The following is a 27,970-nucleotide window of genomic DNA, read 5'->3' as shown; positions in this document are numbered from 1 at the left end:
GACTAAAATTTAGTATTTTACTATTAGATTTGTTCTTAAATTTATAGTTTTTTTTACTGATTAAAATTAAACTTATTTTACTAAAGTTAGCTTAAAAAAACATTTTTTTTTGTGAACTTAAATTATATTTATTGAATTTAATGCATTTTTATTTTACTCGTACTTAATATTACTTGTATTGTGTTAAGGCAAATTTAGAGAACATGGCCTTACTAGGACTTGTTTTACCTTAAGTACCAATGTGGCAATGTCAAGATATTTGGTACTCCAACAAGCATATGTACACTACTTGAGACTTAAGACTAGAAAAGCTCATCAAATGGCCGAGTTTTACATTTGGACACCTACCCATGATCATGTAGCTAGTATGCACCAATGTAACAGTAAGTGTTGATATGTGTATGTAAGACCATAAAACAAAACACAGGGTTAAATTTACAACTTGTCAACATCACATTTGCATAAGCAACTATTGCTTGTAATTTAGCTACAATCGGGTGGATGAGTTAGCGAGTTTAGATAAGTTTTTCCTATTTAAGCTAATGAGTAAAAGCTTGAGAAATCAGAAGTTATGTGTTTATAGCATTGCAACAAATATAAATCACAAAGGTCTAATAATTTTGTATTAAGAACAAAAGTTATGTAAGAAAAGTTTTTATCCATATGAACGAACATTAACAAATTACATAAATTTCGTGTCATATATTCGTTTCTTATAAATGCTTCATCTATTATATCATGGATTTAAGACAGGAAAGTTATTGATCTCAAATCAAAAAAAGGAGCTTTTTCGAGGGACCACATTGTGGATTAATTCAAGAGAAATTGCCTCATTTTAGGATGCAATGACGTGGGAGTAGCCATTGCTTTGTCTTCCCTCTTTATATATAGATGCATTACATTGTAAGGCTCTTGCAATCTTGCATGAAGCATACTTGTTAGTGGCTTTCGAGTTTTAAACAGCTCGTGTGTGTGTGTGTGTGTGTGTGTGTGTGTGTGTTTGTCATGGACGGGAAGAAGTTGGAATACAAAGGTGAGGAGGCGTTGAAGGAGTTGGAAAGGCTTACAATGAATGCTGATGAGGTACAAGAGGAACTTTTGGAAGAAATAGTTACTAGGAATGGTGATACTGAGTATCTGAGTAAGTATCTCAGAGGCTCGAAAGATGTCTCTGCCTTCAAGAATCGCGTTCCTGTCATTAGTTATAGTGGCATTCAGCCTTATATTAAGAGGATTGCCAATGGAGAGGACTCTTCTCTTATCTCAGGCCATACTATTGTGGAGATGTTATGCAGGTTTTTAATATCATTTCTTAAGCAGTTATACAATAATTTTCTGTTACTGATCTGTATGTCCGCGTATTAGAACTGATGTTTTATCTGTTTTCAGCTCAGGGACATCGAATGGAGAGCCCAAGCTGATGCCGTCAATTGCTGAGGATCTTGATAGGAGAACTTTCTTGTACAACCTTGTCATGCCGGTTGTCAACCAGTAAGACATAAGTTTTATACACCAGTGTTGATCTGCTGATTATATTCAGACAGTAAAACTCTTCACTGATTTGATTATAACTGTTAATACTGTTTGTACTGATCACAAATTTTTAAATTGACTCGTATTTTTTCACTAGCTCGTACTAATGATGATCAGTCTTAGATTCTTCTTAAATTGGGTGGAGGCCAGTAAGGCTTCACAAAGCGTAAAATTCAACCATAAGTACATTAAGGTAAAAAAGCAGGTTGATTGAGACACTGAAGCATTATGCACCACCAAATAGTCATATCTATCAATGTACTGAAGAATATTTGTTCTTTTACCTATACAATTTGCGGCTAAGTTGATGATTATATGTCATGATTAAAGTCTATTGTTCACATATTTGATGCCGTCATATCATGTTGAATTGACAATAAGTGGTTAATGTTTTGTTAAGGATAAGGATTAGAAAGAAAAAAGAGTTACAATAAAGTTGTATTCATCAATATAAGTATAGTATAAAAAAAATTAGACAAGTTTTGTACTGATGTATGTAAATGCTGTAGGTACATTCCCGGTTTGGATGAAGGAAAGGCGATGTTCCTCAACTTTGTGAAGGCTGAAATGTCTACACCTTGTGGCCTGCCAGCAAGAGCAGTCCTTACTAGCTATTATAAGAGCAAGCACTACAGAGGACGACCGAGAAACGTTCCTTTTCTTGACTACACTAGCCCTGATCAGACTGTCCTGTGTGAAGACAGTAACCAAAGCATGTACTGTCAGTTACTTGCTGGTCTAGTATTCCGTCACCAAGTTCTTCGTCTAGGAGCTGTTTTTGCCTCAGCATTTTTGCGTGCAATAAGCTATTTGGAGAAAAACTGGGTTAAAATGTGCAATGATATAAGAAAAGGAAAGTTAGATGCCTCAATCACAGACCCTGAATGTCAGTTAGCTATGTCAAGCATAATTACACCGCCTAATCCTGGTTTAGCCGATGAGATTGAAGAGATATGTAGTGGTTCATCATGGAAAGGGATCCTCTGTAGGCTCTGGCCTAAGGCTAAGTACATTGAGGCGGTGGTCACAGGCTCGATGGCTCAATATATTCCATCACTCGAGTACTATAGTGATAAGAGACTGCCATTATTTAGCCCAATGTATGCTTCAACAGAGTCTTTTTTCGGTATTAACTTGAGACCCTTGGATGATCCATCCGAGGTCTCCTTTACCCTTTTGCCTAACATGTGCTACTACGAGTTTATTCCACTTGGAGAAAATTCATGGTCACTTGATGAAGAAATGGAGGTACCTTCGAACGAGCTTGTGAGTCTGTTGCAAGTCAAGCTTGGATGTTATTATGAACTTGTTGTCACCACTTTTGCTGGTAAGGTCATTCAATTAATAAGCATAGTTTGCTATCATAATTGTACACACTAATCTTTGCCCTGTCTTTTTCTACTTGAAAACTAAACTTTGGTTAATTTAGTTTTAAGTCAGTTTTCATGAACAGAAATGAATCTAATACATCAAACTCTGATCAAATTGTGTCTTTTGGTGCATATATAATGCAGGACTCTGTAGATATCGAATTGGTGATGTGCTACAAGTGACTGGCTTCTACAACAAAGCTCCACAGTTCAAATTTATATGTCGTAGAAATGTTGCTTTGAGCCTAGACAATGATAAAACAAGTGAAGAGGACTTGCACAAGAGTATTACAGTAGCAAAAAAGCTCTTAGAGCCTCACAACGCGATCCTGCTAGAGTACACGAGCTTTGCAGATACCTCTTCTGTGCCAGGGCACTATGTCCTGTACTGGGAAATTGGACATAACAAGTCTAAAATTGACAATTCTTCACTTGATGAGGTCCTTCAAGAATGCTGCATCGCGGTAGAGGAGGAGCTAGATTACACATACAGAAGGTGCAGGTCTCATGACAAGGCCATAGGACCATTGGAAATAAGGCTTGTTAAGCCTGGCACTTTCGAGGCGCTGATGGATTTCTACATAAGTCAAGGAGGGTCTATCAATCAGTACAAAACACCAAGGTGTATCAACTCTAAAGCCGCCTTGAAGCTTCTCGAATCGAACGTCAAAGGACAGTTCTTAAGCCCCAGGGATCCAATATGGATTCCTTAAATCTTAGTGGACTATGTTATAACTTATATAGTGTAATAAGATCTTTCTGGTTGATTGTAACCTCTTTGTAGCAAATAGTTGCTGCACTTTTCTAGTTTTTGTGGGACAATCTTTGTGTACTTGGTAAAATAACAACTGATTAGTATTACTATAATCTACAGTAAAGAATTATACCTATCATACCTTTTGTTAAGCCCTTTATTCTATAATTAGAGAGCAAAAGGATGATAAATATGAAATATCTAGTGTTTAGATTAGTCTTTTTCTTCTCTCAACCATGCTCATTAGGATCACTGTGCTGCACCTTATAAAGATTGGCTTTACAATGAGGAATGGTATAACTATTAGTGAACCAAGATAGTTTAAATATACTTTATATAAACAATGTTATTCAAACAATTTCCTTTTGCATTTTTTTTTTTCTAAAAAAAAAACTTATTTTCCAAATCCCAAAGTTTAAATGAAGTATTTCATTAATTAATAATAAAGCCATCTAATTTCCCCCACACCATTTTTTTTTTACCTTTCTCTTCAGTTTTGTCTTGGTGCTAAAGTAACACTACTTAGGGGCTAGGACGTATTCAATTATCTTAAAAGAATAAGTTTCAACTTAAAGAAGTTCAAATAAGTTTAGTCATGTCTAATAGCTAAGTTCAATAAGGTTAATAAGTCAACAAGGTGATTTAGACTTGTTTTACTTTCTTGGTACCTCGGCATGGTTAACTCCAAAGGGTAAGATTTGTCGTGTTCCTCCATTAAAGCTGCTAATTTCTCCATTGAAGCTACTTCAAATTCTTCTTTATGTTAATTATGTGATTTACCATCTTTTAACACCATCCATTACAATAATTAAAACTTTCAAAAAGTGTAAAAGCTAATATCGATATGCCATAAAGTCGATCTAGGTGATTAAATTGTATTTTCTCTTACTAGTTAGGCTATTACTACTAATTGCTTGTTTGGTAGAATATATTTCTAATACTAAGGGTCTGTTCTGATTGACTGAATTGAACTAAACTAAACTATTTTATAAGAGAAGAAACTTAAAAACTGAATTGAATTGAAAATAATCTAATAATTTAAAGAGATAGGCCATGAGATTTTTAACTATTTATTTATTTTGTCAGCCAAACAACATTAAGTCTTCTATTAGCTTTCCCCAAACATCCACCATTTTTAAGAGCTCTTCCGAGTTCCGCCGCAGTATCCCCCTTCTAAAACCCCAAATTAACCGCCATCTCAAACCCCCTTCCAACCTTCAACAAAGTTTCTCAACTTTTTATTTTTTCAATATGATTTTTTTTGGAACCCCATTTTCATTTTGATCATACTATACATTATACTGGATGGTAACATCATATTCCATGTGGGTTTCATCTATAAGGTCAGTTTCTTGTAGAAATTTGATTAAAAATTCTTTCTTTATTCGTCACAATTCTGCTTATGCTGCTGCTCAATTAAATTCTTGGTTTACTGATTCAAGTTCTGATGAACATGTTACTAGTAGCAGTAGTAGTGATTTAGAGGATCAATTACACGAATTAGATACAAATAGAGTAATTGAAAATTTGAAGAATTTGAGAACTAACCCAAATCAGGCTTATTCATACTTTTCTAATGTAAAGGAACGTGGGTTTCGGCACAATGTCGAAACTTATGGTTCAATTGTTAGTATTATGTGCAATAGGGGTTCTGTTAGAATGTTGGATGCATTTTTGTTGGAGGTTATTAAGTCGAATTCCAACGAATTGGGTTTCGATGTTTCTGAGTTGTTAGAGTTACTTGAGGTTGAGATGACTACTTCAGTGCTTAAAGTGATTGATGCCTTGGTGAAGGGCTATGTTAGTTTGGGTATGTTTGAAATGTGTATAGATGTTTTGTTTCAAACAAGAAGAAAGGGTTTAAAGCCTAGTTTGTTTACTTGTAATTACCTTATTAAGCGCATCATTGAGAAGGGTGAGCTAGATACGGCTTTGGCTATATACCGGCATCTTAAGATGATGGGTTTGAATCCGAATGTATATACCTATAATCTTATGATTGAGGTGCTGTGTAAAAAGGGTGAATTTGAGAAAGCAGTTGAAATGTTTGAGGAGATGGAAAAAGCCGGTGTCAACCCAAATGAATATTCTTATGGCAGTTATATTGAAGGGCTTTGTTCAGTTCAAAGATCTGATGTGGCGTATAAATTGTTAAAATCCGTCGATCCTGTTGATAGTTTTAGCTACACCATGGTGGTTAATGGTTTCTGCAATGAAAATAAACTGAGTGAAGCTGAGGCTGTTTTGCTTGATATTGAGAAGCAAGGGCTAATGCTTGATGCTTATTGTTTTGGTGCTTTGATTCATGCATATTGTAAGAAGGGGAATATTGAAAAAGCATTGTGTCTTGAAAGTTACATGATGTCAAAAGGTTTGAAAGTGAATTGTGTTATTGTGAGTTCCATTCTTCAATGCATGTGTACTAAGGGACTTCTTACAAATGTTCTCAGTCGATTTGAAACATATAAGCACAAGGGGATTTATCTCGACAAAGTTTGTTATAACATTGTAGTGGATGCTATGTTTCAGTTGGGAAAAGAGGAAGAAGCCTTGGAGCTGCTTGAAGAGATGAAGCGCAAAAACATGGTCCCAGATCAGATTCATTACTCCACTGTGATCAATGGCTACTGTCTAGAGGGAAAACTTGTTGATGCCTGGGCCTTTTTTGAGAAAATGAAACATGAGGGTATTCAACCTGATATCATTACATACAATATACTTGCAGGTGGTTTTGCTAGAAAGGGCCTTGTAAAAGAGGCTTTGTTAGTTCTTGACTACATAAAAGACCAAGGTTTGACGTCCCTTGATACCCAAAATAAAATCATTGAAGGCCTTTGTGTAGGAGGGGAGGTAGAAGAAGCTGAAAAGCTTTTTAATAGTTTAGAGAAGTCCACAGATAATTATAATGTAATGATTGATAATTACTCTGCTATGATTAATGGATACTGTGAAGCAAGAGATACACGAAAGGCTTTTGGTCTTTTTGTCAAGCTTTGCAAGCAAGGTATATCTTTGAAGAAAAAGACATGCTTAAAGCTGCTAAATAGCCTATGCAGTGAAGGTCAATTTGAAAGTGCATTTGTGTTGTGCAATAACATTTTGGGGGTAGAAGAGAATACTCGCATTATAATGTATTCAAAGCTTATGTTGACATTGTGCAATTCTGGAGATTTAAAAAAGGCTCATTTGGTGTTTGACAAGTATATCGAAAAAGGTTTGATTCCTGATGCCATTATGTACACGATACTAATAAATGGGTATTGCAAATCGAATCTTACGTTAAAGGCCTTTGACCTTTTAGATGATATGAAACGTAGGGGTATTATTCCTGATATGATCACTTACACAGTTTTGATTGATGGTTGCTTGAAGTGTAGTTTGGAGTCTCGTTCTCGCCCTAACAAGTTTTTGATCGAGAAAGCAACAATATTGGAATCAGAGATGTTGAAAATGCAGCTGAAGCCTGATGCTGTCTGTTATACAGTGTTAATTGACAAGCGCTGTAAGTTGAATGATATCCAGGATGCCATGAAGCTGTTCCATGAGATGATAGATAGTGGTATACAACCTGATAATATGACATTTGCACCTCTACTTTCTGGCTGTCATAGAGTACAAGATTTGGATATAGCCTTGACCCTTTTTGATGCGATGGAAGAACTTGATTTAAAGACTGATGAGAAAACCAAGTCATTGATGTCAACATTGACACATGGTATAGTGAATGTTAAAAAAGTACCCCTCACGGCTTGAATGCTCCTAGTATAGCTTTGAAGGCCAGTCAAAGTCATAAAAGCTCAAGTGTAATGATAGTGGCATTGAGCAATGTGAAGGACAAATTTTGAAAAGTTATATGCATATTGTTGATTGATTAAAAAAAAAAAAAAGTGACACAAGTTTAGAAAATTCTTTACTGTATTAATGCTTACTTTATTAATACTTAGATTTGTATGTCATGCTTATCATTTTTTAAACTGCAGCTTCTGTAAGTTAGAATGGAGATAAACTTGCATCTTCTGGGCTAGGTATTTGGACTGTTAGAGGAGTAATAAATGATATTAATATGAAGATTGGGCTGCACTAGGATCACATTAATTCCTATCCTCTTTGCAGCCGTTTTGATTTAAACATTCGATTTCTTGGCCGTTTGAGTCTAGTTACATTAGATTAGGGTTGACAGTCAACTATGTAAATGATGTATCCATGAATTGAATTTTTTGAACTTATTTTGGTAGAAGAATGATACTGGTCTTTTTAAATGCCAAGACATATACTTGAAGCTAGTGTTGGTCTTACAGTCTATAATTGTTCTATTGTTGCTTATTTGTTTTGTTGTCTTTTTTTGACTTGATATAATGCCTTGTTTTGTGATGAAATGCCTTACCAAAAAAAAAAAAAAGAGAGAGAGAGAGAGAGAGAGAGAGGTGTTGGTCTTACAAGGATTTTTCCTGTACTGTTATTTAAAGTATTTTTTTTTTTTTTTTTATGTTAATTTAGGGTCGGGTGGGGTTAGTACTATACATTATTATGTATAATCCAAATTCTTCTTGTTTGCTGCTGATGTTCAGGACTCATTATCAGATTTGTGAATAGTGAGTAAGAACTTCATAGACGTGAAGGTGCTTAGTTAATTGGATTTTTTCCTCAGAAATTTGAGCATGAATAATCCTTTGGAGCCTTGAAGAGACGAAGGCAGCTAATCCGTGCAACCTTGGATCAGACAATGCGTGTCTGCGCAAGGTAAAAAGGCAGCATGTCTATGCATGCCTTGGTTTTTTTTTTTTTTTTTTTTTTTTTTTTTTTTTTTTGTAAAGATTTTGCTATGCGTGTTTTCTTCTCGATCATCTATGTTTCATGGAATGTTTAGGCCATTGGCTATCATTATGTACGGTGAGATTACACATTGCAAATCATATTCAAACTCAGAGGGTGTCTAGAGAGAGATGCAGAGTTTGAGGAAAGTTTCATCAAGTTGAATGTTTGTTAGTCATCCTCCACTGTTATTTGTAGTGCAATATGGGTTTTGTCCTTAGTGCGTGAGGTTCCCACATATAGGCTTCGTCTGTTCGTTCTTTTCCTTTCCATAATTCGAATTCGTGCATGTTCAATTTTATGCTTCTTATTGTTTTTTGTTAATTGCCACATTAGTTTGCACTATTTATTCACAACAGTTGGTTGGATGTCTTGACTCTGATCTCCAATCCCTCAACTACTCCAATAGTATCCTTTTGTCTTGTGTCTCTTTCAGTTTGTAGCTGGATATCAAGAGTTGGGGATTTTAGATGTCTGGGCTGGTATATGTGTCAGATGATATGTTAATTGTTGTGTGATTATGTCATAGGTTACTGGCAGTGTCTATCATGATTCATGATGTCCTGCTAGGCTGATATTGCTTGAGGCCGTAATGGATAAACAAGCCAAGCCTATTTATGTTGTGTGGGTTGACTAGTTTACATTGGTAATGAGATTAGTTGCTAGAAATTGGATTACAGATAAGAAATCTATGAACAACTATATGCTCAGATGCTCTGGAGGTCCAAAGTTAAGCGAGCATTGTGATTGATATAACTAGTTGGCTTGAACAAACAATTATGGACATATTGTGTATGGCCACCCGTGTACTGATAGCAGACCAGAATTTTAGTAAACAAAGGATAGCGATAAACATAGCCCTAATAACCAACCATTGAACCTGTGATTGCTGTAAACTTTATGTTTATCCATCGCTATTAAGAAACAGGGCTATGATTTGATAAAACTTCTTGTGAATGCCCTCCTTTGCTGCTAAGCAGGAAGGTAACAGAACTGCATGGACACAGTTAATTAAGTGAAATTATTTTGGTTGTCATGTTTGTTTCTGCATCTTAATCAGTTCAGAAAGTGCAACTTGATTGCTGTTCATTCCATTCATTCACTCACAGTTTTGAAAATTTGAAGTGTCAAATGTTTGTTAATGTTATCTTTGTTAAGTCTGGCAGTGTATGCTTATTTTTCTACCATTGGCACATTTATGATTCCTATGAATCCAAATTTTGACCACCTAATTTTTGTACACTTTTCTTTGCATGCATGACTGACTGAATCTTTGTTGTGAAGAGTCATTTATCTGACTTGCAACATATCCTCATGGGTCCCTGAATTTCTTGCTGTCTGTAATTGAATGTTTTATTCAGATCCAATTATTGTTTGTACTTGAGCTTTTTATTTTTTTTATTTTTCTTTCGTTAGGCATATGAATGTTGTACCAATGTTCTAATTCTGAAAGTTTATTATTTCTTTTCTTTTTCTAGGGATTAGGGGTGCACTGCCTTACTCATGCATGTAACAGCCTTAATCCCAAGAGTAAAAGTGAAAACCACCTAAAGTTTGGGATCAGTTTCAGGTATAAAACTTTTTTTCTTACAAATTAGTAAAAGGTGACAATTATGTACCAATGTCGTACCAGCAGAACCATCATATACACCAATTTACTGAATCAGAGCTAAAACATGTGCTTCTAAGCTCCTCTTATGCTTCTGTGGATATTTATTTTGTTATGCAAACATATTGGTGTCAAATTTTTGTAATGCCAAGAATATCATCAAACAGGTGGAACACATGCTTTTAAATATTTTTGTGGGCTATTAGTGTGACTTCTTAGTAATCTCCAGTTTCTTGGGAGAGATTTGTTGTTATCGTTTAGTGGCTGGAAAGCAAATTCTGTATGTTTGCGACAAATTATTGGTCACAAAGCTACTCTGGGCTTTGTCTGACAAAATTGATATATTGTGGCTTAAGTGGGTGCATTGTAATTACATTAAAGGAAAATCAATCTGAGATGGGCTTATCAAAAATTCAAAAGTGACGTGACTAAGATTACTTGGATTCTTTGGAATATTTTGGCTTATAGAGGCATAATTGATTGGTGTGTTGTTCAGTTGACCTCTTGAATGGGTTCCGTTTTCAATGCAGTATGCGTATATTTGTGTTTTGTATTCTTAACCTGAATTTCCTTGGAGGAGGAATACATGAAGCTTGCTAGTCGTAAATGCAAGTTTATTACATTGCTTGTGCTATGTTTATGATGCTGACCATGGATTAATGAGACAATTGTTTTTAGATGCTCTTCTGGAAAATGCCATTTGGCAGATTGTGCTTAAAATTCTACATTATGTTAAAATCTCTCAAACTTTTGATATAGAAGTGAAGTTACTCTCTCAGGATTTGGGAAGAAAGATTATAGGGATACGTACTGTTTGAAGTCATAAAACAGAGAATGTTAATGTTGACTGTGATCTGTCTGCAGGGCAGTTTAGTAAAACTAAAACATCTTCTATGTTTCTAGTAGATGCAGTGAATGGACGAGAGACCTGCTTTTGTGGTTGGCGCTTTTCTGCACCGATATGATCTGTTTGCTGATGGCCAGGACCAGGCCTGTGCTGGTTCTTCTCTGGTTGGGCTTCCCTTTTTCATAGCACATGAAGTATTCCTGCCCTTGAATTCTCCTTGTATATGGGTTGAGTTGGAATGCTGATGCTTGTGGGATCTTGGCCTGCTTCGGTGCTTCCTGCATACTTCAGCTGTTTTATCATCTTGGTTACTCTATTAAGTTGATTTGTTCCTGACTCCTTGTATCTGGTTGCTACTTTATGCTGTAATGTTCATCTGTTGTGGGATTAAATTTCATTTCACTTGCCAAAAAAGATAAATTATATTTCTCAGAGTTCAACATCCTGTAAACAAACAGCCATATACAGAGATACCTCTTTCTGTATCTATGATGCAAACATTAGAACTGTAATACATACTAACATTGCTACAGAACACAGCTTTTCTGGTATTCTGTACAGCCTCTTAACAACTTTTTCCACAAAACAATTTGCCAGGCTTCATGATCTTCAGTTTCTATCAATCCGCGCTGAACCCTTTTCTTAAAATCTCTGGGATCAATGATATCTCAAGAAAGGGTATTATGGATTTCCCTTTTAGGAAGGACTGATGAATAAAAACTTTTTCAGAACGTTTTAGTGCTTTATGCTGTTTGATATCAAGCTGCAAGATCATCCTTTATATGTGAAGTAGTCAAAAGTTTATGATCTTTGGATGCCTTGTTCTTTTTTTTTTTTTTTTTTTTTTTTTTTTTTTTTTTTTTTTTGTGTGTGTGTGTGTGTGTGTGTATCTCAGCTTCAGGAATAGTTTGAATATCACTGTTTTCTGGAATTTCCCGTCCATAATCCTCAATTACAACTGTCAGGATGTAAGGTATGTGACACACTGACTTGTGTTCTTTATGTTGGTGTGCAAATATTGCATTTCTTTCCATAGGGTTATTGATGGCCTGTTTACTAGTTGCTACTAGCTCATTAATTGATTTTGTTCTATTCCACTTGAAATATATGAGTACCATAATAATTGTCATGATAGCACACTATTCTCTGAGGATTTGTATTTTTGGAGTTACAACTCATTTCAATCTATCTTGATGATAATAAGCTCTAATAAAATAACACAAAAATGCATGAGTACTAAAAGAATGAGGATGCACTGTCATGGACATTCACATAGTTTATGTGTAAAATATTATGCACTCATTATATATTTATATGTTAATACCATCAATAACGTAGATTACATATTTGAGAGGAGTGGATAAGCATTATCATGGAGTCATGGACACTTATACGACGTTGGTGCAAGTTACATGTACGTGCATGCAATGGATGGGAACACAGCAAGGATTCCAAGGAATGATATTAGGTACATATGCTGCTTTTTCTGAAGATTAACCACTTACTCCCATAGTGTATCTTCTTTTATTTGTTGTTTAATTGCAACTTTTAATGATAAACTAATTGCTTGCTAAACAGCCCATACATTGTTAGTAATATTCTTTCATTTTCGTACTTCATGGATTCCACTGTCATATAACTTTCATTCTCTTGGCTGCTTTCGATCGTTGTCTTATTTTGTAAAGTCTGAATTTAGCTGCTTGATTAAGGAATTGAGGCTGCCCAATTATTTGGGGAACTTATCTTACTGGGCTATGAGATAATAAAAAAAAGTGTTGCACATATGTAAAGTTGATGTCCACTTATTTTTGATAATGACAGTGCTGTAATACTGTATGAGATTTGCATTTTAGGTAATACTGTAGAACACTTGAAATGGCAAAAAGTTATTCAAGATTGTTCCAGTGGACATCAGTTGATGATTGACTCCTATTGCCACTCTTATCTTTTATTCTGGGATTTTCTTAAAATTGAATTACTCCGTCCCCTAGAGTTTGCCTTATTGCCATATTTTACTATAAGATATGGCTGAGTGGAATTAAAGATAGAGAAAAGTGGTGGGACTTAAAATAATGTTTGTGACTAGTAAAGTTGTGACCTTTCATGTACATGACAATTTTTTTAGTGACGGCTTAAAAAGGAAATTGGCACAAACTTTAATGGTCGGAGGGAGAATCTAATATTCTCTCCATCCATGCTCCCCTCCTCTCCCGAATTTTTTTTTACTGGAAATTTTTTAGGAGGGAGTAAGTACGTACCAGAAACAAATAGGGAAAAATGGATAAGGACTATTCAGTTTTTTTTTTTTTTTTTTTTTTTTTTGATATTCTGGTAAATTTCTTTCCTAGGAAAGCTTGATCCTATTTTTTTCTGCTTGGTTACAGAGTAATATATTTATTCTTAAGTATACTTGTAATAAAAAAATTTATTTAGAAGGTGGAAAACATATTCTTTTAGTAAAGAAAGAATGCTGGATTTCCTTCCCTATCCACCACCTTTAACTCTTTCCTCTGCATTTCCATTTCCTTTTTTCCTTTGTCCGGGAGCTTTTCTTCTAAAGAACAATGAAATAATAATAATATAATAAAAATCTTAATTTTAATATTGAAATTTTTTTTCATCGAAATATTTTGTTTTTTAAATTCAAAAATAACTTCATAATGTTTTCCTTTGAAACAAACACACTTCTCTTTCCCTGATTCTGAAGTTCTTTTCAGCTAACTACGACCATCAAAAAGCCATCTTTTTTACCTAAACATAAAAAAAGTGCTGTTTTATGAATGTTTCATCAACTAAGGAAACTTTGTTAGTCATTGGCAAAGGTGAAAACGTAGTCCTGTCTAAATCTAATAATGCCTTGTGCTTTATTTATTGGCTTCCAAAGTCTTTTTTAATGGATGTTTTAATTATTTTAACCTACTTTATTTCTTTTCCAAATGCTTTTAATAACTCTTTGCATTCTTTGGACATGAAAAGTGGTCCCTATTCCGATGTGGGTGGGGGGTTAAACCTGGTTACACAAGTGATGATGTTGAGAGCTCCATTATTATACATTAATCTTTGCATCTAATTTTTGAAAAATAAAATCCATCATTGCCCAATGTAATTGTCAGCTTTTTATGCATATCTTGAGGTGCTATCACATTATAAAATAACTCTGCATATTATCATTAAATAACAATCCATATTTGAAATTGGCAATGAAATTTAACTCACATTGATTGTTAAGTTTATTAGGAAATAAATAGACTACCTCTGTTTTCATTTGGTCTATTAAATTGTTGTTGATGTGAACTAATTAATAAAACTTTGAAAAAGGTAAGTGAGTGTAAGAAAAAAAAGGATAACTGAACAAAACACTTGAATAAATTAAAAGAGATGTATGGAGTAGTAAAAAGGCGGGTGTGTGTAAGAAAAATGTAATAAAAGATAGGTAAATGTGGCAAAAACAGGGTAGATAGCAAAAAGTCTTAGTCGAAAATGGAAACAATTAGAAGTGGATTGAACAAAAGCCATTCTGAAATGGATGTTGGGTATAACAAAAGAAAATGGTGGCATTACTTCCATAATTCCATTATATTATCTTTTCAGCTTGACATATTGATTGAAAATTGTGGTTAAGACTCTTAAATGTTAATCGCCAAAATCAAATACTCCCTCCATCGCCGAGTAAAAGTCTCATGTCATCCAAAACATGTCTCGTTAGACCTTTATTATAAACCTAACCCCACTATCTTATTTTTTAATCACCTTTTCCCAACAAATCCCGCTATCTTGTTTATTATATTCATTTTAAGATAATCAAATTTATGTATATTAAACCGTGTGAAAAAAGCATGCAAGACTTTATTTGGGGACGGAGGGAATATTTCCTTTGATTATGAGAAAGAGGGATTGTGTATTTGTAACTAATGAGTTGATTAGCAAGCTAATGTTTAAGAAATGTGTTTTATTTTATTATATTAATACTTGATTTAAATTTGGACTTCTTCATAGTAGTCACAATGGCGGCTAATTATCCAAAAACTGTCTTTCAATGCATTGCTAATTTGCTATGATTATCTTTTGACGAGAAGTGAAGTAATACTGCTCATCCACTCCTTTTAATATTAGGTTTATTTTTCTTAACTTAAATCTATATGTTTGTTCAATCAAGAAGGTTGCCACTTACTTCAACCTATTACTGTGATTCAGAAAATCACCATATATGTAGACATTCAAACTAAGCAAAACAGAAATCTTCTCCATGATTAAGACTACCACCAACTTTTGTGGATAGCCCTGTTTGCATCAGATGAAATATTGTTTTCACCTAGTGCTGCTGCTTTTGACATAGAATTTTTTTCTCTTGTGTCTTGCACATATTATAGCACCCGTCTTTGGTTTAGTGTACGGCTATTCAGTGAACTGTTTGTTGGTGAACTAGGACGTGAAAATGACAAGGTTGCCTTACAATTTGGCAATTTTTTTTTATATTTCTGTCATACTGTAAGTCAAGGGGTGAGGTAGTGGTGTCCATCTAAAATATTTAAATTGCCGTTAATTTTTACTTGCTGTTTTAAAATGCTTGGTGTATTGTGCATATAGATCTATTATATATACAAACAAAATGGTTGATGTATAATAACAACTTTTGGTTTGGTTTTACATTACAAAAAAAAAAAAAAAAAAAAAAAAAAAAAAAAAAAAAAAAAAAAAAAAACTAGGGATATACATGAAGGAAAAAAAAAAAAGGGATGTGCTTGTAAGAAAATTGGATGATTATAAATAGATGAAAAAGCAGAGGATCTACACAAAGGAAACATCTTTTGGGGGAATTTGATAATTTAAGATAGTATGGGCCATTTTCTTTCCTTTAATTTTCTTGGGATGATGTGTTAGTAATTTAACTGTGTTGGTAATCTTGGTATTGTACATGATTGCATTTGATGATATTCATGTATTCTTATATGAAGTTCGAACTATGAGAATAAAGGTACCGCTTTTTATGCAAAAAAAATGCAAAATTTTCAAAAAAATGGTTTAATTTAGTTGTTTATTTAGATAGAAAAATAGCCGAGTGTGACATTTGGACACCTACTGGTACTGAGTATTTGTTTGAAAAACTTAGACATTGTGGGTCCATCTAATTTTATAGTTCTCTCCAAAAAAGTTTCTTTCAAAACAATTTAAATTTGCCCACTAGGCCTTTACTTCTTCTACCTTGTTTTCTTACTTTTCCTCCCTCTACTTATATTCTGTCTAATTAACTTGAGCAAACCCTTCCTTAAAGCTCTCTTAAGAAGCATTCATTCTTCTTAGCCTAAACCCCGTTTTGTCCAACAATACATCTCTCTTCCACTCCTTTAAGTGATGGCTGCAGCCACTGATGTCCCCGGACCGTTAAAATATCAGGTATCTGCATATACCATGTATCAGAATCTGAGATTCTTATGCTACAACCTTTTTCCTGTTTCTTGTATTAATAATCTGTATTTTTTGTTGACAGACTTGGACCTTGAGAGTTCCGATACACTGCGAAGGTTGCAAGAAGAAAGTGAAGAAAATTCTCCAAAAGCTCGACGGTACGATCCCCAACCCCCTTTGATTTAGTCATTAGTATGTACCATGTATGATTATTGGTCATGTATGAATATTGGGTTTCACCAACGTAGTACATAGCTTATTCTGCTATTATTTTTCTTAGTTTCAACGTTATTGCGAGTTGTCTCATATTATGCTCAATATTGCAGGTGTTTATATGACAACAATTGATGCTCAACAACACAAGGTTACTGTGACTGGCAGTATAGATGCTCAGACCCTTCTTCACAAACTTGCTAAGTCAGGTAAACCTGCAGAATTATGGGCAGATAATTCTGTGAAGAACGAGAACATGCTCGAAGCTCCTAGTAGCACGAAAGAAAAGACTAAGCCCACAAAAGAAAGTGATGGGAAAAACAAAAATCAGAAAGCACCGGGAAAAGCTACTGAAGAAGGCGGTCAGAAAAAAGAAACAAAATCAGCTGATAATCATGCAGACCCTGCAAAAACTGTCAAAGGAAGTGAAGTCTCTGATAAGGCTCCTCCTCTTGACGGTGATAAGCCATTACAGTTAGAAAATGCAGGCGGAACTGATGGCGTTGATGGGACGAGCAATGGCAGCAGTAGTGATAAAAAGAAGAAGAAGAAAAGTAAAGGAAACAATGGTAATGCTGGAAATGACGAGAAGTCGAAACCTCCAGCATCAACTCCACCTGTATCAGTACCAGAAGCTGCACCAGTACTGCCTGAGACCCCGGCACCTGCACCAACTTCGGTGCCTACAGAATCTCCAATAATTCCTGCAGAATTACCAGTTCCTACAGAAACAGCACCAGCCCCGACACAAGCAAAATCAAAAGCAAAAGCAAAAGCAAAAGCACAAGCTCCAGCACCAGCACCAGCACCAGCACCAGCACCAGCACCAGCAGACGGGTTTTCAGGGCATTCGATGCACCATGGAAACCCCATCGAGTCAATGAACTTTGGACCTTCATCTAATTACGGACCTCCTAATCAAGGTTACCCAAATGGGCCATTTCACAGTCCTGACAATTTCGGTCCTCCAAATCAGCAAAATTACATGTACCCTCCTGCTCATTACCCACAACCTCAGCTCGGAATGAGTTACAGTATGGCACAACCCAGCAGTAGTACCTCGTTCTACGCTCCACCATACTATGCCTATGAATATCCACAGTATCACACAATGCATATTCCGCCTCCACCACCACCTTCGAATCCAATCAATGAGTTCTATCATGACGATCAGTATTACAACGACAATGCAGATGAAAGTCGATGTAGTCTGATGTAGTATCATAGATTCATATTTGCTTCTAGGATTATGAATAACATATGCACTATACTGTCAAACATCAAAGAGAAAAGCAAAATAAAAATTTTTGTTAAAATTCAGGGTGGAAATTATATTTTCTTCCTGTATTAAAATTCGTAGTTAGGTATTATCCTTGACTAGGATATTCTGTTCGTCTGTTAGAATATGTATATTTCCTTAGTTGTGACTTGTGAGGACTAAATCTTGCCTTTTTCTTTACTATGTGACGTGCATCCTCCTTAATTCTGATATGTAAAGACATACTTTTTAGTTAGCTTTGTCCTCCTTTTCTTTTTCACTTTCCGTTTTTGTTTTGCATATGAGGTCATTAACGACAGTGATATAGACGAGATTTGATCTTAGTCTCGGCCTGAGATTGGTCTCAGTCTCGGCCTGAGATTGGTCCCAGTCTCGGCCTGATTCCCTCTTGCCTTTGTTTACTCTTTCCTTTTGTCTCATTCTTATTCCTTTATGGTTGGAATTTGAAAATTGTCTTTTTTAATTAGTCTGGTTCTCATGCATAATAAGCGGTTTTATATGCTCGAGAATGTATTAGTACTTAAAAGTAGCTTTATTAAAGTAAACCTCAAGAAGAGTAGAAAAAAGGAATCTTATTAGGTGGAATCTACCTGAACCAAAACCCAAAGACTGCTTTATATTCAATATTGGTCATTGAACATAGAGATAATACTTAAAATTGGGTATCATTGTATCGAGATCTTCCAAGCTATGTGTTCTACCATAGAATATGGAGACATGTTGGAGTGATAGCCGTGTAAGACACATACAGAGGTGTGAAATAGGTCGTTTGGTTTAATTCTGATTTGATTGTATAGGTAGTTTGGTATAATTCTGATTGGATTGTATTAGACGGTACTCCGTAATTCATTTGATTTGATTGTGTCAGAATTGATTAATATTATACTCCATATTAATTGTCAATTATTTATCATATTTCATGTAACTATGTAAGCCCAAGCATGTAATTCATTTATTCTTGGATGTTGTTTGTGCAATATCACAAATTTACATGATTAAAATCAAACATTTTAAGAACACACATCCCTGTAGGTTTTCCTTTCAAACAATTACAAATTGTTCCATATATCTTGTAAAATAAATAAATAAATGCTCCATATTTCTTCAAACTAATAGTTGTTCAAATAATTGTGTAAATTTATTTGCTTGGAATCTTGTAGAAACTTGATCCCAAATGCACAATTTTGATCTAATATCACCCATAACAGTTACTCTGTAAAAAAGGCTAGACAAGCTCTAATATCTCAAAAAATACCAATTTGACATTTATTTAGATTCCAAATGATTAATCTCGATGAAGTCTTATATAGGCCAAGCTAAAATATCTATAATAATGTTTTTAATTTTTACTTCATCTTTAATTCTTAAAAGAGGTTGGTAAATATAAATTTAAAAATGTAAAGCACACATCGCGTGCATATAGATTTAGCTAGTTTTTCATATTACACGGTAATTGGCTCGTTTTCCGTAGCCATAACTTATCCTAGTTATTTTTAGTGACTCTTGTTGCTTGTGATCAATTCACAATATTTTTACAACTAGGTCGTGAACTTATTGTAATTTTAAAAACACTTATTAAGGTAAAACCTCAAATCTCAATTGTACCCAAGTTGTCTCAAGTCCCGAGTCAATTTGGGCCTCTAATAGATCCAATTGAGCACATTTATATAGTACTTGTAATGCACCTCAAAATAAGGTCTACTAGTTAAACTATGTGTCCTAATGTCCTATTACCACTAATTACGGGAGGCTAATCAAGCGGCGTATTATAATACAAGGCATAATTATCCTACTAATCCTAAATCCTAACTCTTATAGTAGTATATAGCATGCATTAGCATGTCAGAAAAATGTAGAATCTCTATGTAATCGCGGTACGAGTTCATGATTACAAGTGTATGGAGGATGTTACTTTAGTCTTTAGAGGCAGGGGATTAAGCAGAGAACCACCAAGGTGGTGTAATGAGTTACAATGGCTGATTACAGTAGCAAAGCTAGTAACAGCCTTCAAAAGAATTCTAAGAAAAAAGCTGAAATACTGCAGACTTAATTGTGTGGATAATTATTAAGCTAGTGGTACTGTTAACATAGTGTATGTTTAATGATGTATTGATAAGTTGAAGAGTTGGTGCAATGATTTAAATTGGTAGCAAATTAGCAATAATGTTATTCTTCTGACTAAATCTTAAGCATATGGTGCATAATATTTCATTATTGTACCCTTCCTAGAGATTTGCTCTCCAAAAAGTTGTGTGGATATGATACATATAGTACTATTTCTAGTAAACTACATGGATTTAAGCTAGTTGGTTTCAAACTCGGCTTCAAACTAATGGTGTTTCATTCTCACGACTCAAGCTCAAAACTACTTCGTATTGATTAAGCTGAAACAACTCTCTTAGTTATTTTGATAATAATAATGGGATTACTTTTGAGTGGCTATAATAAAGTTGTAGTCATTATACTTCTTCCGTCTCTTTATTAATGTCCACTTTCTCTATATTATGTGAGCAATAAATGATAGAAAGTGGACATTAATAAAGAGACGGAGGGAGTACTGAACGAAACTGAACAGAACTGAACTGAGCTGAACTGAACTGAACTGAACTGAACCGAGCTGAACGGAACCGAGCTGAACTGAACTGAAATGAACTGAGCTGAACGGAACTGAGCTGAACTGAACTGAACTGAACTGAACTGAGCTGAGCTGAACTGAACTAAACTGAACTGAACTGAGCTGAACTGAACTGAACTGAGCTGAACTGAACTGAACTGAATTTCAACGTAAGAGAACAAGCCCTAAATCTCAATTAATGCCTATAGTTCTTATACAACTAAGTTAATAAAAGTGGAATAATAAGATTTGTCTAGTTGTTGGGTTGGATCAAACATTTCCCCGCCCAAGTTTAGGTTATTGGTGGAGGAATTTATGTTCTAATTAAAAATTTATACGTAGATGTAAGATTAAGATTATGTATTTAAGTCACTATCATGTATTCCATCTATCTCTTTTTAGTTTACACACTTTTCTTATAAAGTCGTCATATATTTCCTTTTTTTTTTATATACATGACATGGACCTACTGTAATTATTTTTCTCATCTCACCATCCACTACCAATAATAAATAAAATATAAACCACTAACTATATCATAGTTACCCCAACTAAATTTGACTAAAATTTTATGCTGGTTAAAGTATATCAACTAAATAAAAACGAATGGAGTACAAATGTCTGTGATGAAAGAATAATTCTAACTTTCTAAGTCCAAATTTAGCAAATTCTCAAATCATCATCAGCAGCAGCAGCACTTGCATCCAAAAAAAAGGCCTAATGGTAGAGATGGCAATATTAAGTGGATATCCGCTAACCCGCTCCACCCGCTTAAAATAAATGGACGAAAATCCGAATTAAATGGATGAGAAGCGGGTGACAGATGAAGCGGATGATGGATCGGATCGGATGTGGATGATATTTTTTTCACCCGCTAACCATCCACCCATCCGTTTAACATATATTAAATTTTTAATCAAAGAATTTAACTAATAAAATATAGAATGTGCAAGAAAATTACTTGTCTTTTTTTTGTTGTAAATTAATTTTTCAAACAATATGTTGTTATTGTTTATTTTTTATTAATAAATTAAAAAAATTATTATATAAATAACCGAAAATTAAAGTTTATTTGAGTTTTTTTTTTCATTTTAGTACTCATCCATTTGTCATCCGCTCCACCCGCTTCATCCGTGGATGATGGACGGACGGATATGGATGATGGGTGAAGCGGATGACGGATGGATGTGGATGAAGCAATTAGGATAATGGATGGATGCGGGTGAAGCTCCACCCGATCCAAATCCGATCCATTGCCATCTCTACCTAATGGTATATAAGACTGCTTTACTGATTTTACAAAGTCAGATGATTGAACAAGTAAAACACATGTTATTTGTGACATGAATTATTATAATGCTCTCAATATACAGTAACATTTCATCATTATTAGCAAAATCTATCCCTTAAGCTTTTCATGCAAAGTCACAACTTTTATCCAAGAAGGCCTAGACAAGATATCCTTGCACCAAGCACTCACATTAGGACGCTCCTCGAACAGCTGCTTAACTTGGCTGTTCATCAAGTAGTGTACAATAGGCAAATGATTTAGATCAGCTAAGCTGAAGGCTTCACCAGCCAAGTACTTTAATTGAGTCAACCGCGCTTCAAAAACATCAAGGACCTTAGCCAACTTAGCCTTGTTCTCTTCGACTACAGCCATGTCGGGTTCCATGTCGAATATCTTCTTATAAACAAGCTCCCAACCTAGTTTGATTGCCACTGGGTCAAAGTGAAGGGCTTCCACCTCTACCCAAACTTCTACAAGTGCCATTTTTTTTGTATCCTTGGTTAATAATTGAGTTCCCTTGTTTTCATATTCATTTGCTATGTACCTTGTAATTGCTCTTGATTCTGTTTTTCCAAGTATGTAGCTAGTTTGTTAGAATTGAGTGTTTGTTATAATTTACTTTGAAATATTAGATCAATAAATAATGATTATTCAAATTATGAACACATAAAAGTATAAAACTTGATTATAGGTCTAAATAAACATTGATGTCTTCAATCGATTGTTCATTATATAATCTACTTTGTATAGTGCTTACCAAAAAGCTTGATGTCTCCATCTTCAAGAGCCGGAACTTGACCAAATGGCTGCAGTTACATGAAAGAACACGTAATTATACCAAGTATGCACATATATGAGCTAGTTACATTAAGGTAATTACCGAATTAGTGAATTTAGAGTGTACAATTAGTAATAAATAAAAGCCTTACTAGCTACTGTCAATAACCATATACAATAAAATTACAATGCAAGATTGTTATTTATTTAGTTAATATTTTGGTGTAGAATAAATGACAGAGGATCAGCATACAATTGTAATATAAATCATGAAATTTGGAGTATTGGCATTTTTGTTAGAGGATTTGATGAGTTTATGAAAAGAGTCCATTATCTCAAGTTATGATCGAACTAATTCCTTATATAGATTTGTCTTGGGTATAAGTGTACAACACTACAACCCCATAAAACTTAAATCAGCTAAGATAGTAAGACTTATATTAAGTTTTCAGTCCGCCATTTTTCATTACATAACTGAATTACTTGCATAATATAATGCCAATAGTGGTTTATGTTATTATATGAATGAGGTAATATTAATTGATCATTTGTTTGAACATAGTAATAAGACTAAGCTAATAACCGATACATTAATTTTGTTGGAGATTATTTTCACATATAGTTTTATTTTCCATGAACTACAAGAAAATTGTTTACTAGATCAAAGATGGTAAAAAAATCTTTAAATTCGAGACCTAAGAAAATTAAATATAAGAGCAAGAGCATATCGATTAACATACACTTGTAATAATCAACCTCTCTACACATACTTAACAAGTGAAAGACACATCAAGAGCAAAAGTACAAGAGCGAAGTTAGTGAATTATAATCTCAATCCGTTTTAATTTAGATGACACATCATTAATTCAAATTACACAATCAACATGACAATAATCAATTAAACTTAACACGTACATACGTTGAGGGAAAGATAAGGCATCTGCTTGTGAGCACCGGACTTCATGTCGAGTGGAACGTAGTCAAACTCCAACTCCTTCTCGTAGACAGCGGCTAATACTCGCATCACGTTTGGTGTTATTGGATAATCGCTGCCATAGACCTTGATCCCCATTTATGAGCTAATTTAAGACTAAACCAGCAAGCAAGAAGACTAGATGAAAGTGTGTACACACTACAAAGAGGAAATATAGGGTATATATAAAGGGTTGACTTTGGATATTTCGATCGAGGTTGTAAAGGTGCAGATCCCTAGAGCATCTAAGTTGCGCCCAAGATTTATAATTACATTTTACTCTTACAAATTTTACCAAAAAAAAAAATAGTGCAATTAACTCATGTTCTATTTACCTTATTAAAATAATATTGTTTAAACCGTCATACTAATTAAGTAACCCCTATAACACTGACTAAGGACCTGTTCTCATATGTTTATTTTCAGTTCAGCTCAGTTCAGTTCAATTCAGTTCAGGTCCTAAATTCCTTCTCTTATAAAATATTCATTTCATGCAGTGTCTTGTGATAGGATGGTGGGTATTAAACATCTGCACAACGTTGTTCGTGACACCCTTGTTGATATTTGTTAAAAGAGGGAACGACGGGGCTCTACGACCAGCAGATGTGCTTCTTTATTCATGGGATAGAGACCTTGATGTATGTGTTGACTTGACGGGGTCTTCACCTTTGACGTAATCGGGGTTGTCTGATTTCGTTTCTGGTCGTGTTGTGTCGGCGACAGCTCAGCGGAAGCGGGACAAGTATGGGGCGCGTTACAGGGCCATTGATTATGGTTTTCTTCCTTTCTCCTTTTCTTTGTTAGGGAAATTAGAGAAGGATGCTATTACGTTGCTGAAGCGGGTACAAGTGTTCGCTAAGAGTCAGGATATTGGTGCTCGTGCAGCTGCTCACATTTTCAGCAAGATCGGGTTTGCTATAACTAGAGGGGTGGGGGCCCATATTGTATTTTGGCTTCCCACCAATTTCTTGTAAATTGATTGACTTTGTAGATTTTCTTATAATAATAATAATAATAATAATAATAATAATAATATAATAATAATAATAGTATTTCTTTTTATTTGGTATTCTTAATTCTTCCATACAAATTTACCTAAAGTATTATTCCAACTCTTTTTTTAATTATCTTTTAACGAATTTTTATTATTAAGTTATTTTTTTTTAATAAAAGGGTAATATAATCAAATTGATTTATATATTTGATAATAACGATATTAATATAAAACTAACTTCACTTAAAATTTTCATCGTGTTTTGTGTGCGGCCGGCCACACTATATGGCCGCTTGTAAAAAGATGTAACCCTTATAACATTGACCGAGTAACCCTTGTAATTATTTTTTTAATCTAAAATATGATATCATATATTAATCTTTTGCTTTGTCTTTTAATATAGATTATGAGAACATAATTTTCTATATTTTGATGTTGATATTATATCAAAATGTATTTGTTAGATATAATTAATTTTGTTTTTTTTTAAAAATGGACTTATTATGTATGGCACGGGGCCTAAGCTAGTAAAGCAATTTAATATAATAACATAAAATTGAAAACTTTTAAAAAAATCTGGTTTACAATAATTATTGTACATCCATTATAAAGATAGCTAAAAGTGATTAAAAGTTACCTCTGAAATGAATAAAAGTTACCCCAATATGCGTAAAAGTAACCCAATTCAAATAAAAATTATCTACACTTTATTAGTAAAGAATCACATTTTAAATGACTAAAAATCAATTATTAGTGATTGAATGTAATTAAATAACCTTTATAAAACTTTTCTTGTTGTCTATTTATATAAAATTGTATTATGTTTAAAGTTACCCAAAAACAGGCAAAAAGTTACCCAAAAATAGGCAAAAAGTTACCCTAAAATTTGCTAAAAGTTACCCTAAAATTAGCTAAAAGTTATCCTTATATTACTCGATGTACACTAATATTAGTGTAAACTGGATGTATACAAAAGTTTGAATATAATGTTAAACAAAATATAATGACAGAAAGTTGAATATGACTAAACAAAAAATACATAGTAATGACTTATGTATATCCAACATGATATAGTTTTGATCCTTACAATAGTTTTTTTTTTAGTCAAAATTTATTGATCAGAAAGGTCAAAAAATAACAAATATAGAGATTTTAATAGTCAAAGTTTATAGATCAGAAAAGTCGAATATATACAAAGACTAGGTTAGATCCCGTGCCATGCACGGTGATTGTTATAGATTATTAATAGATAAATATTATAATCATAAATTAGTCGAGAAACAATAAAAGTATGTGATATGTTAAATTTTAATTGTAGCTTCTAATACACAATTAAAAATAAAGTAGGCAAAAAATAAGAAAAATAATATTTTGTTGTAAAAAAATCACAAAATAATTTATTTTAAGAATATAATTTTTGGTTTTTAGTTGTCCAATTTTCTGTTTTAGAAAAATTATTTGTGAAATATTTTTATTTTAAATATATTACATTAATATGGAATATGTACCATTAAAAAAAATGGAATATGTATAACAAATAATATTATTTTTGAAATTGATTTATTTCCTTAATTAATAGATTTTTTATATTAAAAAATAATTAATATTAAGGACACACCAGTGAATGACATGTGTCATTGCTGGCGTGTCTTTTAGTATACATACTCCCTCCGTCCCATAATTACAGGCAAATATACTATTTTGGGCGTCTCAAAATGTTCCTCCTATTACTTAAAATAACACCTAATCATTACTTACTTTTTAGCTTTTCCATACAAATTACACACATACCTAAAAAATCATTACTTACTTTTTCTCTTTTTCATACAAAGTACACACATACCCAAACAATCATTACTTACTTTTTAACTTTTCTATACAATATTCTCTACTTTTTATTATCCCCATACAATATTTTTCACTTTTTATCTTTTTTCATACAATATTCCTTTACTTTTCCATCCTCCTTAAAAACCGTACTTTTTAGAGTTATTTGTTTGTAATTATGGGACGGAGGGAGTAGTATTGAAGGCAGAAGCGATGGGAATAAATGAATAATAATGACCATTGTCTCATACTCTCATTGACCTTACAACTAGAAACTGAGTACATTCATTGGGCCAAAGTGATAAGCTCATATTAGAGGAGAACATAATTACATATAAGCCCCAATAACGTTCCATCCAAAAGCCCAACAATGTTCCGTCCAAAAACCAATTGATGATATGTAAGTTGTAGAAATTCCCATAAATTTTTAATTTCCTCTCTTTGTTTTTTTATTCTGTCAATCAAACAAGGAGTAAGTATAGGCCCATACCTGGTATGATTCATACCAAATTCTTTTTATGTTTCTAAATATATTGTTATTATTGATAAATATATTGTTATTATTGATAAATATAATGTTATTTTATAGTTTATACTGTTATAATTCTAGCGAGATTTTTGATGGAGAAAGAGGGAAAGAGGAAAGAGCGAATCTTTATATTATACTGTTATTTGTTGTTTTTATACTGTTATTATTAATTTTATACTGTTTTCACCCCTTAGTATGGACCATACCTGGTAGCGGCCCATCACGCCTCATCAAACAAGTATTCAGAATTCCATATTCAATAAGTCTTATAAATTTGCATTTCCTCCACTTTTAATATGTATTACGTATATGGTGAAAACAGTTTAAGGGCTTGTTCTCATACGTTTATTTTCAGTTCAGTTCAGTATTTCAATTTAGTTCAGTTTAGTTCAATTTAGTTTAATTCAGTTCAATTCAGCTCCTAATTTCCTTCTCTTATAAAATATTCATTTTAGTTCAGTTCAGCTCGGCTGAGCTGAGTTCAGTTTATGATAACAAGCCTAACTCATCATTTATTTTGAAATGAAAAGAGCATTTTCCGGTAAAGAGAAGAACCTCCGCCAGATCTAAACTCGGATTTTAAACTTTGAACAAATATTAAATTACTAAAATCACTTTGAATTATACAAGTTCAAGTTACAAGTGTACAATTGTTGCTCCATACCAGACCATCTGTCGTTCCCTTTGTCGTGGTAGATCACCAAATTCATTACTACACCTACCCACCCCCGGCCCACAAAACTTCTAAAGATAATACAATGTGACTAAAAACAAAGGATGCCGTTTGATATTAATTGGATGTAAAATTGTGGGCCAATTAGCCAAATTGGTATAAAAGTTATCACCGATGACATATTGGTATAAAAGTTAGTAATTTGTGACAAAATGACATAAAAGTTAGTCACCGGCGACATATTAGTATAAAAGTTAACAAATTGCGACAAATTGGTATAAAAATTAACAAGCAGTGACATTGCCCTTCTTTCTTGCCGAATGAGTTTTTTATTATTATTATTTTTTTTTAAAATAAATTTGTTGTTAATTCTCATTTTATAATAAATAATTCTCTCCTGCCTTCATGCTCATTCACCTAAGATAATCGATAAATAATAACAAAAAAAATCTCAAAAAATGAATGGAAA

General features: G+C 33.6%; 3 protein-coding genes across 6 annotated transcripts; 2 read left to right on the top strand and 1 right to left on the bottom strand.

The window, feature by feature from the left end:
• The first annotated feature begins 786 nt into the window (after positions 1–786).
• On the top strand, positions 787–3,873 carry LOC110727852 (putative indole-3-acetic acid-amido synthetase GH3.9). The gene is made up of 4 exons (XM_021907431.1): positions 787–1,295; positions 1,390–1,491; positions 2,043–2,860; positions 3,048–3,873. Exons 1-4 carry the CDS (start codon positions 1,006–1,008, stop codon positions 3,614–3,616), a joined length of 1,779 nt encoding a protein of 592 aa, XP_021763123.1. The 5' UTR covers positions 787–1,005; the 3' UTR covers positions 3,617–3,873.
• Positions 3,874–4,748: 875 nt separating this feature from the next.
• Positions 4,749–18,087, top strand: LOC110727851 (pentatricopeptide repeat-containing protein At2g26790, mitochondrial-like). 4 transcript variants are annotated; one of them, XM_021907429.1, is made up of 4 exons: positions 4,749–8,397; positions 9,948–10,039; positions 10,985–12,393; positions 16,414–16,476. In XM_021907429.1, exon 1 carries the CDS (start codon positions 4,963–4,965, stop codon positions 7,408–7,410), a length of 2,448 nt encoding a protein of 815 aa, XP_021763121.1. In that variant the 5' UTR covers positions 4,749–4,962; the 3' UTR covers positions 7,411–8,397; positions 9,948–10,039; positions 10,985–12,393; positions 16,414–16,476. The 4 variants fall into 4 exon arrangements, with proteins under 4 accessions (XP_021763121.1, XP_021763120.1, XP_021763119.1 ...); XM_021907428.1 differs by having other exon boundaries at positions 10,982–12,393; XM_021907427.1 differs by having other exon boundaries at positions 9,948–12,393.
• Positions 18,088–21,756: 3,669 nt separating this feature from the next.
• LOC110727753 (glutathione S-transferase-like) lies at positions 21,757–23,854 on the bottom strand. The gene is made up of 3 exons (XM_021907330.1): positions 23,425–23,854; positions 22,486–22,534; positions 21,757–22,291 (listed from the first exon to the last, which is right to left on the bottom strand). Exons 1-3 carry the CDS (start codon positions 23,575–23,577, stop codon positions 21,837–21,839), a joined length of 657 nt encoding a protein of 218 aa, XP_021763022.1. The 5' UTR covers positions 23,578–23,854; the 3' UTR covers positions 21,757–21,836.
• Positions 23,855–27,970: the final 4,116 nt, after the last annotated feature.

The sequence above is a fragment of the Chenopodium quinoa genome, unplaced genomic scaffold (assembly GCF_001683475.1).
Source record: "Chenopodium quinoa cultivar QQ74 unplaced genomic scaffold, ASM168347v1, whole genome shotgun sequence".
Taxonomy (NCBI): domain Eukaryota; kingdom Viridiplantae; phylum Streptophyta; class Magnoliopsida; order Caryophyllales; family Amaranthaceae; genus Chenopodium; species Chenopodium quinoa.
The sequence above is the reverse complement of the archived record's forward strand: the minus strand, read 5'-3'. Positions and strand labels throughout refer to the sequence as shown.